The 12,752-nt window shown below is 45.4% G+C and overlaps 2 protein-coding genes across 3 annotated transcripts in view; both read left to right on the forward strand.

Moving 5' to 3' along the window:
• NOL9 (nucleolar protein 9) overlaps nt 1–5,137 on the forward strand; it is a 12,403-nt gene extending 7,266 nt beyond the window's left edge. The window contains exons 8-11 of one of the 2 annotated variants that reach the window (XM_026659994.1): nt 2,064–2,175; nt 2,800–2,977; nt 4,224–4,357; nt 4,786–5,137. In XM_026659994.1, the coding sequence (XP_026515779.1) occupies nt 2,064–2,175; nt 2,800–2,977; nt 4,224–4,357; nt 4,786–4,899 (538 nt within the window). In that variant the 3' untranslated portion in view covers nt 4,900–5,137. Of the gene's footprint in view, nt 1–2,063; nt 2,176–2,799; nt 2,978–4,223; nt 4,358–4,782 lie in introns of both variants that reach the window. The other variant, XM_024207865.2, reaches the window with a different exon arrangement.
• Nucleotides 5,138–9,013: 3,876 nt separating this feature from the next.
• PLEKHG5 (pleckstrin homology and RhoGEF domain containing G5) overlaps nt 9,014–12,752 on the forward strand; it is a 104,037-nt gene continuing 100,298 nt past the window's right edge. The window contains exon 1 of the mRNA XM_024207817.2: nt 9,014–9,347. Within this exon, the coding sequence (XP_024063585.2) occupies nt 9,281–9,347 (67 nt within the window). The 5' untranslated portion in view covers nt 9,014–9,280. The remainder of the gene's footprint in view (nt 9,348–12,752) is intronic.

Here is a 12,752-nt window from a genome sequence, read left to right on the forward strand (position 1 = left end):
GCCTGTACCCTCAGCTGGAGCCCTCACACCCCTGCACCCCAACCCTCTGCCCCAGCCCTGAGCGCCCCCCCCCCTACATTCTGAACTCCTCAGCCCCACCTCACCACATGAATTTTATGTGCACCAATATAGAGGTGATATGTCACACACCATCTCCATATTGGTGCACGTAACAAAATTCATTCCGCACGTGTGTGTGGGAAAATTAGAGGGAACACTGATGCAGTGTCCCTAACCTTAATATAGTAAATATTCCTGGGAGAATTCAGCGCCAACAAATTAAAAATTCTGCGCACAATATTTTAAAATTCTGCAAATGTTATTTGTCAAAATAACAACACAATATAATCACACTGGTTTCAATTATTTTTGGTCATTTATTTCAAAATACCTGTCAGCAAGTATGTCTGTAACAATACAGACAACAAAAAAGATTCATGAAATGTTTTTTTGGCAAATAGAGTACTGTATTAATACGCCTAGTAAGGAATCGGAGTAATAATTCATTTAAACTACAATGCAGAACCGTATTTCCTGCACCCCTCAGAAGCAGTGCAAAGGCTTGGGGGAGTCAGGGGTAACAGAGGAGCTGAGGGAGGGGGAAGTAAATTGCTGGGAAGGAGCCAGGGTGTTGGGTATGGGTGGGAAAAGTATGGAACAGGTTTTTGGCGGGGCGGGGAGGGATTGTTAGGAAGCTTCCGCCATGCAGACCCTGGCTGACCCCTAGCTTCACCCATTCAGTCAGATACATTGCCCCTGTCCCCATGTGTCCTTGCACCCCCATGTGTCCTTGCACCCCCTGTCCACGTGTCCCTCCACCCCCATTCAGACACCCACTGCCCCAATCCCCATGTGGCCCTGCACCCCTTTCCCATGGCTCTGTGTCTCTGTACCCCCTCCCCTATCCCAATGTATCTCTGTATCCCCCACTCAGCTGCCTTCTGTCCCTATGTAGCTCTGCACTCCTTCCCCCATCACCATATGGCCCTGCACCTCCTTCCTCCCCTGTGGCCCTGTGCCTCCACTTCCATTCAGTCCCTGCCCCAGTCTGTCCTCCCTCACTAGCCCTTGTGAGCCCCTGTCTGACCCTGGCCTGACAGGTGCTGCGACGAAGGCAGCTCTTTCTCTTCCCTAGCTGGCTAGGAGCTGCTGCTGTGTTCTATCATCACAGTGGCCTCTGGTGGGCAAAAGGCAGAACTGCAGAAGTTATTTTCTGCTGGGAGCTGCTGCTGTTCTTGTGCTGCAGCACCTTCGGGTGGGCAAAAGGCGGAACTGCAGCAACATTTCGGCAGAAGCTTTTTTCTGCATAAAAATATGTACAGCTCATTAATTATGCACACACGCAGTAGCCCATAATTCCCTCAGGAGTATTTAAAGCTGTGGACAGGAAGAAGCCCTAAAGCCTCTCAATATGCCTTTTAGCTACCATGGTTTAAGGACAAACTTGAATAGCCGATATTTATCTAAAGATTGCGTCAGGAACTGCCTCTCCTTGGCTCTCATCCTATCACATGCTTCCCACTTCTCTGATATTGGGGATGTACATAGGGTGACCAGATGTCTCGATTTTATAGGGACAGTCTTGATTTTTTTTAGTCTTTTTCTTATATAGGCTCCTATTACCCCCCACCCCGTCCCGATTTTTCACATTTGCTGTCTGGTCACCCTAGATGTGCATGGGTCTTTGACTTGGCTCCACAGAAACCTTCATTAAAGAACTGTTTAATAAAGCGTGACTCTTTTCTCACAATTGGCTAATGGAAAACTCTCCTGGCTATCAGGACTGGAGAAGAGAGCCAGAATCTAAAAAGTGACTGCTGCCTAAAGTAAGCAGCCTTACAACATCATCCTGCAACTGAACTGTGGAATCTCAGAACAACAAGGCTAATAAAACATAGCTCTAAATAGGTCTGAACAACAGAAATTTAAAAATAAACCTTCTAAAATATTGAATATAACAAATATCACACTGCAACTTCTGAAATGTCTGAGTAAGTGTTTATGTTTGAACTGGAGCGTGACTGTTTTTCATCTCTGCATCATTTGTTTGCTTATTTTTCCAGACGGGTCCATAGCAGTATCCTCCGGGATATGGCAATGTTAGGTTACCTTGGCCAGCTTCAGCCTCTGGAAACAAGATCAGTACGCCCTTTACACAGTCTGATTCCCTATCAGGTAACTTAAGCATTTGTGAAAGAATTGAAGATGCCGTTTTGATGACTGGATTCAGAAGGCTGATTGTTAGTAATCTAGATTACTACACTTATACCCCGATATAAAGCGACCCGATATAACATGAATTCGGATATAACGCAGTAAAGCAGTGCTCTGGGGGGGTGGGGCTGCGCAGTCCGGCGGATCAAAGCAAGTTCGATATAATGCGGTTTCACCTGTAATGCAGTAAGATTTTTTGGCTCCCGAGGACAGCGTTATATCGGGGTAGAAATGTATATTCTAAATGTTTTACGGAACTGTCAACAAAAAGACCCTGTCTGAATGTTAGGAACAGTAATAACCTACTTGTAAAACATATCTCTCAGGCTAACGTTTATGCCAGCACTCCCTGAAATGTATATAGCAAGTATTTTGCATGTCTCTTGGTCAGCCATTTGTGATTACAGTATTGTGTTGTACCTACCTACATTAGTGACACAGCGCACAGCAGATTTCAGTTTGTGTACAGTTATGGCTACAACAACACTGCATATAGTAATGATGATAGAAATAACTACAATTATGTGTCTATTGCAATTCAGAACTAAATTCAAGTTGAACTAATGATCTGGGCTTATTTTCTAGGTACCTTTCAATGCTGTTGCGCTCAGGGTTATTCACACTGATGTTGCTCCTACACACATCCTGTATTCAGTAAATGCCAACTGGGTCGGTCTCTGCAGGATATTGGATGAGGTCAGATGTCCGACTGATGGGCCAGTCTTGCTTACACAGACACCAGTCTGTGATTGCTTGGGCTTCGGTGAGTGAATCCTGGGCAGACTTTAGCATTGCTTAAACTAAATTGCCCCTTCTGATCATATGTTGAGTCTGCAGCATAAAGGAGTCATCTGTTTTAATGTTTTAATCACTCTTTCAAAGGTAACTTGAAAAATAGCAGTAGAGTAAAAGAATAAACATCTGCTTCTTCTCTACAGGTTTTGTTTTCCATTATAACCTTTGCTTGTGAGCCCTCTGTCTTAGTGACTAGTGGCAATAGCTACAGTTAAGGTTGCTAAACAGTTTCCATTGTAGTCTCTTCTTTGCATTTATTCATAAGTTGATGCATTATTTTCCTTCGGGTTCAGATATTTAAGATCAACTTCAGGAAGTTGTGCTCAAATCCATTCAGCTGTCTCAACCTGTGTGGATTGGGGTAAAATATTCTTATTGTAGGGGGAAAAAATAAGCACTTTTCTCTGAACAGGGCTACAGCAAAAGTCGCCTGAAGTCTGAATTTTACCATGGGCCTAATCCTCACTGAGCACTCATCTCTGCTTAATTTGAAAAAAGTCTGGTTTTGATGCAACAATTCTCAGTTGCTTTCTATATCAGGAGCATTCAGGGTTCCCTGGAGCTCTGCAGGAGCATAGCCACAAACGAGTGAGTGTGTGTGTGTGTGTGTGTGTGGGGGGGGGGGGGTTTCCAAACAGTTGAAGCAATGTTAAAGTCGCACAGGGAAAATGAGTCCAGAAGTTCAAAGTAGAGTTCCCCTGCAACTTTAACTTGACTGCGTTGTGCACATATTTGTTCTCTCTTTAAAAAAGTTTTATTTTAATATACATTTAATGACAAATACCATTTTATCACAAACCATAGCAGGATGTGTTGCTGTTGGAATCTAAATATTTGCATTGCCTCTAATGACTTTTAGCTATACAACTTCAGCATTGCATCAATGTGTGTTTGCACATCTGTTTTGAAAACACACAGCAATTTTACTTGCAAATCTGAGGATTCTGTTGCTGCTCCTGGAAAGAACTAGCCTGGAGTTGACATCTGGGGTATTGGGGTTTTTCATGACCAAAAGGGGATGGAGGGTAGGAGAGACAAATCACAAGAGTAGCAAGAGAATTGTATTTCAGCCTCTGTCTAGAGCATGATTCCTGCTTAAACAAACATTACTTTAAGAAATGACCAGCCCGTGCAAAGAATTTCAACTATGCAGTGATTGTGCACCCTGCAGTAGTTCAGAGGATTTAAGACTGAACTGTAAATATATTTTAAAGGAATTATCCGAGGGGTTGACATGGAGAGGAAGCTTTACCATATTCTGACTCCAGTACCTCCAGAAAACTTAAGACTTGTAAACAGTCTGCTGCTGGGAACTATCACCATTCCAGATTGTGTCTTTACAAACCAGGTAAGGGGGACTTATGAAGATCTTCAGACAGCTTCTACCTGTACAGCAGGGTGACATGTATTTTAATTAGAAGGTATAAAATCTATTTCTTGTATTAAATCAGCTATATTATAAGGCATGCGTGAGCTGGGAGGCTTATGAGTATTAGCTGCTGGTTAGGGCTCCAAGATGGGAACGTTTTGTATTAAGTATATGAGCTTGTTAAATGTGCGCGCGCTCTCTCTCTCTCTCTCTCTCAAAAACTAATTAAGTGGCGATTTCTATTTTCAATATTAAACTTATTTTTTAAAATCTTGTGTGTTGCAGTACATGATTCTTAGAGCTGCCCAGTGGTAAACTGCTAAATTCTGTCAGTCTGCATAAATGAAATGGAACAAAGTAGTGTTCAGACTGGCAGTGTCTTTCAGTTTGTCTTTGTGTTTCAGCAGGGAACTGAAGGGGAGATCCCCTATGTGACATCTGAATACAATTATGACATTTCGGGAGCTGGGAAGTTGAAAATGAAGAAGCACCTCAAGAGAAGAGAACACAGTAGATCATAAGCTCCGTTTAAAGCCTTGTGAGAGAATGAATTACAGGGTTTGTTTCATAATAAGGGGCCAGGGAGCTTCCCAGAGAACTTGGCACATTCTTGGAACCAACAAAGGCCCCACAGAACTGTGAGGAAGAGCATTTATCATCCAGTGCAAATTGTGTAGTGCTTACCTGCTAACCGCTTACTTTTTATACTTCCATTATGTACCTGTGTGTTTTACAAGTAAACATCTATTAAAAACTTCAGTTTCAGTTTCTCTTTCAAATCCCACACTGACCCAGATATAGCTGAGGTGTCTCTGTTCCAGTTATCCTGAAGGTGATGTACTTTGAGTAAATGTCTCCCTTGTACTGGGAGCCATAGGAAAGGGATACTTTTTAAGATCTCTGGTTAATTCCAGTGTACTGATAATCTCAACCTAATTGCTTATTTATAAATTAGTGGCATCCCAACTTTCTGAGCTCTAGTCATGGAGTCTGCAGTGACTTAACTATCCCTCTATGGATACTAATTTTATGTCTTTTATTAAATTGGTTCATTTATAATATATGGAGATATACCTATCTCCTAGAACTGGAAGGGACCCTGAAAGGTCATCGAGTCCAGCCTCCTGCCTTCACTAGCAGGACCAAGTACTGATTTTGCCCCAGATCCCTAAGTGGCCCCCCTCAAGGATTGAACTCACAACCCTGGGTTTAGCAGGCCAATGCTCAAACCACTGAGCTATCCCTCAGTTTTCTATATGAAAAACAGTAACATCTTGTAAACACTTCTGTAGATTTTCAAGATACAGTAACTTCTCACTTAAAGTCGTCCTGGTTAACGTCGTTTTTTTGTTACGTTGCTGATCAATTAGGGAACATGCTTGTTTAAAGTTGTGCAATGCTCCCTTCTAATGTCGTTTGGCAGCCGCCTGCTTTGTCCACTGCTTGCAGGAAGAGCAGCCTGTTGCAGCTAGGTGGTGGGGGCTTGGAACCATGTTGGACCGGCAGCCCCCCTATCAGCTCCCCTAAGTTTCCTGTGCTACAGCCTCCCAGCATGCTAGCAGCTGTCCCTCCTCCACTGCCATGTGCTGCTCCTGCCCTCTGCCTTGGAGCTGCTCCCCAAGCCTCCTGCTTGCAGGGGTGAGGGGGCTAATGTCAGGGTGTCCCCCTCCCCCCTGCTCCTACACCCTGCTTACCCCTTCTTCTCCATAGAGAGACCGAGAGAGCCTGGGGCAGCAGCTGCTGTCTCAACTTCCTGATCCACTTAAAAAGACAATGCATTTAAGAGTGGGTCATCTTACTTAAAGGGACAGTGTACATTTCTCTCACACACACACACACACAAGGTGTGTCTCTGTCTCTGTCTGCTATGCTTTCTCCTCTCTCCTCCCCTCCATTCCTGCTGTCTTACAGAGTGAGAAGCTACATTAACAACGTGTTAACCCTTGAGGGCTCAGCCGAGTGCTAGTTCATCATTTAGCACAGAGGTTCTCAAACTGGGGGTCGGGACCCCTCAGGGGTGACGAGGTCATTACATGGGGGGTTGTGAGCTGTCAGCCTCCACCCCAAACCCTGCTTTGCCTCCAGCATTTATAATGGTGTTAAATATATAAAGTATTTTTAATTTGTATGGGGGGGTCACACTCAGAGGCTTGCTATGTGAAAGGGGTCACCAGGACAAAAGTTTGAGAACCCCTGATTTAGCAGCAAGGTATTTCCTGGGAAATATCCCACCCTCTAACTTCACCACCTCAACCAAGCTTCACAATCATCATAGCCGTGAACAGTATTAAATTGTTTGTTTAAAACATACTGTGTGTGGGGTGTGTGTATATAATATATAATATATATATAGTTTTTTGTCTGGTGAAAAAAATTTCCCTGGAACCTAAAACCCCCCCCCCCTCCCCCCATTTACATTAATTCGTATGGGGAAATTGGATTCGCTTAACATCGTTTCGCTTAGTCGCATTTTTCAGGAACAGAACTACAAGGTTAAGTGAGGAGTCACTGTACTGTGTATAACTTTCCAAATAGGGCCACTAGAGGGAGTCAGGTCACTTGTCAAATGTGGCCTTGAATTGTCATAGCTAAAGCTATATCAGATTGAGATGGCACTTAGTGGTGGGTGCTATAGAAAACCCTAATGGGGAGAGAAGTGACTAATAGACTTCATCTAAGCTTGCTAAGTGTGTAGACAGCTTGTGTCTCCAATCCAGTGAAACTCCAGGATAAAGCTGGAGCTGTTTTGTTGTCAATAGGCAATGTCAATAGACTTACTGCTTCTAGGATACTATTGAGAAAATGCTCTGGTTAACGATAACATTTATCTTGGTTTGTTCTGTTTTTGGTGCTTGGATCTTATTTTTACTTAAGCCTGAAAGTATCCATATTTTGGGGAGAGATTTGATTCTTACTGCATCTAACTACCCACATCTTTCTAAATCAACTGGTGATGTTGGAGGCTAAAATGTTAATGGAATAGGGATAAACTTGTGATGTACATGTACTACTAGCAGTAACAACATTGTCCTGCTAAGTTCTGCTTCCTCTGAGAAGTGCTGGACCCTGGGCAATTAGTGGAATATGATCTGGTTTGGAGGTAGAGTAAATATTTCATAGTCCTCAGTTTGAGGTGCTAATTCTTTCAGATTGTTGAGTAAAGATTTGGTTACAGTAGACTTAAAAGCTTAAATGCTGGCTAATAACTTGTCATCTCACTTTGAAGAGCTGTTTACTGGATCCAGAAATAGTGTCTAAGGAACAATCTTTGGGAAATGGGCTCTTAATTTGTCTACACTAAAAAAATTACTTACGGCTTTCGACTGCAGCTTTTCAAAAGGTGCTGAAGACAGGTTGGCCCTGTCTACTTGTGCAGTTAAGCTGTTTTTAGGACTGGTTTGGTTTAAACCTGTTTGCAACACTAGTAAACTTCCCAGTGCACAAGCCACAGTCTCCTCCTCACTCCCGGTTCGGTGTTTGGGAAGCATGGAGGCAATACATCGATTATAGGAGGGGAGTGTGGGCAATAGCAGGGGACTGAACTTGATGACCCAAGAGGTGCCTTCCAGGCCTATGTGACCCCAGTGAGACTAAGTTGTCTTTCTGAGAAGCAAAATCTGGAATCTTTGGGACTTGTATCCGATTTGCAAACTTCTTGACTCAGTTTACACTTAGGCTCTTAAAGGAGCAGTATTGTCGGGAGTTTCAGGTTCTCAGGCTGTGATAACAAAGCAGCTATGAATAACCCAAGAAATGCTTTTATCTAGTTCTTTAGGAGATTCACATATGCCAGTAACACTTCAGAAATGGGTGTGTACCTGTGAATGAAATAGGGATTGATTTTATTGGAAAAAATGGATCCCAAAAGGGCCTGGCACAGTTTGTGCTGCACTGCTGCCTGTTAAAGAGTTAAAGCTTTAACTTAATCCAGTCTTAACTCTCCCCATATGGCTGGGTCTGGCAGTACAGGAAAGACTTGGATGACAAACTAGCCTGAACAGTGGCTAAAATAAATATGGGGGCCATCTGTGCAGCAAGGGGGGGAAAAATCTTCTGTGAAGTACAGGGCCTCCTCAGAGCGACCCTGCCAAGTTAAAGGTATATCCAAGGCTTGCTAGCAAAACAAGGGCAGGCGGGGGAGCAGAGAGGAAACAAACTTGCAGTTGTGAAAGGGACGTCTGCTCTGTGTCTGTGACATCAGAGCTGAATGAGCCTCATGTCTGAATGGAGGGAGGGTGGAACAAGGGGCACTATGCGGCTTCTCTGCCTCAGAGCAGCTGGGTTGCTGTGGCAACCCATCCTACTGCTGTTGTGATGCTCAGTGGCCTGTGGTTTGGGTTTTTGTAAAGGGCTGGGGCTCTGCTTCAGTGGAGGATGAAAATATCCGGGGGGAGCAGGTTTGGCGAAGTTCAGCTGCGAAATGTCAAATCCTCTCCACCGGGCGAGTGGTGAGAGGCTGTGCGGTCTGGAGGCTGGTGGCGGCTGAGCTGCAGAGGAGGAGAGAAGGGTGGGGGGAGGGGGCATTACAACTGATGGAGAAGGGAAATAAGGAAACCCAAATGAGAAGGCAAGTGCGCGGCTCTGAGAAGTCGACACTAAAATATACAGCACCCGAGGGGCTCCAGGTCTGGGAAGAAACGAACTGGCAGAGGCCAAACACATGTTGCTTTTCGTGTCAGTGGAGCAGCTTAAGAAAGCAAGCTCTCCAGCGTGGGTTGGGGAGGAGAGCAGTGGACTGAACTCTTCCTGCAGTGAGCAGATCCCTGAGCAGCTCTCTAGGCATCCGCTGTGCCTCGAGGAGTCTGTTGTGTGCAGTACCCCTTAACTATATTAACGGGGGTCCTTTCTCCTGCAGGAACGTGCAGCCAGGGTCCCTTGCTGCCCCGCCACACACTGAAGACTATGAACTCAGTCTTGACCAAGTATGGTTCCCCCCCTCGGAGCTGGCTCAATCTACGCCTGGGGATGAGTGAGTAAATTTTCTTCTGCACCAAAAACCAAAGCTCCGCATACGCTCCGTGTGAGCAGCACAAGGCAGGGAGCTGCCATTCTCAGTAATACTCAGCTCAGGACAGAGGGGAACTAATCAGTGAGCTGCTCTGTTTTCTAACGGCTTCTAATAGCTCAGTTGGCATCTCACCTGCGGTTTTCTCCAAAGGTGTGCTTGTTAATCGGTGTGGTAATGAGTTAATGGTGTAGGAGCTGAGAGCTTTGCAGAGCTTCAGAGGACTGAGAGGGAATTAGCAGTGATGTGCTAATGAGAAGGTCTGGCTCTAAATTGTGGAGAACTTTTGCAGTGGGAAGGAGGGGAGCAGAGACAGCTGGTTTCGTTGCCGTTCTTAGGGAGAGAGCAAAGCAAACCATAATTGTTGGTGCTTAAAGGCAGGTGTTGCCTTGTCAATGAGCAGTGCTATACAGCTCAGTGGAAGAGCTGAATCCCCAGCCACCCCAGTATATGGCCCCGTGTCCGCACGCCAAGGGAAATCCATGCAAAGGAACAAGGGGGAAAGCTGTGAGATTTGGGAGCCTTTGTAATATAGAACATCTTTCAAATTCTCTTGGCTCATCTCCTGAATGACCTTGGACTACCGAAGATGCTACAACCTTCTCAGATAATGCATGCGCAGTGCATAAGGGAAAACTGGGCCTTATCCTGCGTGAGCACAAGCCAAATGGTGGCCCTCAAGGAAAGGTTGGGGCTGGTGTATTGCTTTCACTGATGATCTATCTTGCTGGAGGGTCTCATTCTTTGCAGGAGTGGCAGTTCCATCTGCCTTTAGCAGGTCAGAAACTTTGACACTCTTTGGATTCAGGGCAGGGATAGCGAGTCAGAGAGAATCACAATAGCAGTAGAGTGAATAATTGACAGAAGCTCACTTCTGTTCTTCAGATGGCCTGGTTAGTTCTATCCTTGCGTGCACTTTACTGACCTGTTTTGTGTTTAAAAGTTCTAGGAAAGCACAGACTTTCAGACCTCTTCATGTGCAAACGTTGCAAGTGGCATTCTGATCAGTGAAGTGTGTGTGGGGCATGCTTGGACCTTCACGAACCCACTGCATGTTAATGTTTCCTTCATTGATGAAAGGGCTACCTGGGGCAAACCTGTTTAAACAGACCTGCAGATCCCTCTCACCTACCCATTCATTGGGATGTTCATCCTTGCCCATCCGACTGGGAACACACATGAAATGTGACATACAAATGGACTGAGCAGTCTCCTGAAGCCATGCAACAATTGGGGCAGCACTAAGATTAGTTATTTGACTTGTCATCCCAGGGGTTCCTTCTACACAGCCTGGAGAGCGGTGTCCAATGCAATACTTCTTCAAAACGCCCTTTGGATAGAGGTCTTTGAGTCATGGTGGGGTTTTCTCTACAACCCAGGCCTGACCATAGATTTGGGATACACGGGCTTTTGGCTAAGCTAATGGTGTGGGATCTAATTGTGTATATAAAATGTTTTCCTGCACTAAGAACAGGTTGACCCCTTTTCATCCTGCTACTTCCCCCTTGATGGCCTTTTTATTGAGGCCATTGTTCCAGATTTGGTGCCAGATGACTAAGGGATAGATGGAGCCACATACATACTTTCTGTATCAAGATGAGGAAACCCTTCAGTCTCAGAAGCCCCCTGAGCTGGTGTAGCTAAAACCTAGCTTCTGCAGTTGCTCTTGTAGGCACCTCCCCTTTGTTCTTACACTAATGCAGGAATTATCTGCATTTTAAAAGTCTTCTCCATGAATGATTGTGCCCTCCCGTCACACACCATGTTCCACATCTGGGCCATGGCAAGGTGAGATGTCATGCAAGTACCATGTTGGTCACATCTGCTTTCATGACTCTGTATTTTTGATGTAAATAACTTCCAACAATAAGAGAGGGAATCCCAGTTTGTTGGGAACACAGGGAGCTTTGGGGCTAAAATGAGCGGCAGTTCAGAGGTGTGGTCTTCCGTGATGCCTCTTATTCTTGGGATCCCCTCCCTTGCTAAGCCACCTCCCAGGCCCTCCTAACAATGCACTAATGCTGCCTCATCTCTCAGAAGTGAGGGAGGAGGGAAGATACTTTACAAGCCAGGGAACTTCCAAGACCTGCACAGCTCTTACTGAGTGGCCACCTGATTATCTTGTCACTCTTGTTTTTCCTCTTCTGAGACCTGTCTCTCCTTTTCTCCCTTGTTGTGTTGTGAGCTGAGACACTAAGTTTTTTGGTGCAAGGGCCACATCGTAACTTGCTCTGTGAAATACCCCAGGCAGAAAATAAGTCTCTGATATTTGATTCTTAATACTGAATAATGGGCTGTGAACTTGTGGGGAGGGGAATTCAGCCCACGTGGACAGAGGGGAGCATCATCAACCCCAGGGTGGATAAAAAGATATTTAAAAGTGATTTTTAATACATTTTTCTTTAAAAATAACCCTGTTCAAAACTAAATCTGAAATTATTGCAACTTGTGTTAGGGTTTCATCTTAACATAATCCATTAAAGCTGTTTAAATAAAAAGAACATGCTGCATCAATGAGCCCTCCTCAAATGTTAAGGGGTTAAAGGTTGGTGTTTTTTAGGGGGGTATTAACGGGAAACCCTCTTTAACTTTTGAGGTCAACTCAAGCTTTATAAAGTACTGTATTAGGTATCTAGAGGTATCTAGAGTTGTCACGGAGTCCCCGGGCGATGCTCTGGAACTGCTCCCCACAAAGCCAGTCAGGACGTTGGGGAGCCTCCTCTCCCTCGGAGCAGACCGTCTTCAGGGCAAGAAGCTCACACGGCTTCACCTCCTGGCTCTCTCCTGGGAGCATTCAGCATATGCCCCTCCGTGCGCTTCCCGCAGCGAGTCCGCCCAGGCGGGGTCCTGGGGAAGCCAAAGGGTTCTGCACCCCTCACTTCGCAGTCAGACGTGACTCTCAGCCAGCCAGTAAAACAGAGGTTTATTAGACGACAGGAACATGGTCTAAAACAGAGCTTGTAGGTCCAGCGAACGGGACCCCTCCGCCGGGTCCATTCTGGGGCCTAGCGAGGCAGACCCCCGTCTGCCCTCCCTTCCAGTCCCCAGCTAGCTTCAAACTCCCGTCCAGCCCCTCCTTCTCTGGGCTTTGTCTCTTTCCCAGGCCAGGAGGTCACCTGATCCCTTTGTCTCCAACACCTTCAGTTGGCACCTTTGCAGAGGAGGGGCCCAGGCCATCAGTTGCTAGGAGACAGAGTGTCGGGCATTTATGTACACTGGCCCTTTGCTCTGCAGCAACCATACACCCTTATCCCACCACCTAGATACTTAAGAACTGCATAGGGGAAACTGAGGAAAACATTAAGAACAGTCCCACTTCGTCACAATAGTGGCGTTGTTTTCAGTCTTCAAAATGGAGCAAATGCTGCT

The sequence above is a fragment of the Terrapene carolina genome, unplaced genomic scaffold (assembly GCF_002925995.2).
Source record: "Terrapene carolina triunguis isolate 2854851 unplaced genomic scaffold, T_m_triunguis-2.0 Scaffold714, whole genome shotgun sequence".
NCBI lineage: Eukaryota > Metazoa > Chordata > Testudines > Emydidae > Terrapene > Terrapene triunguis.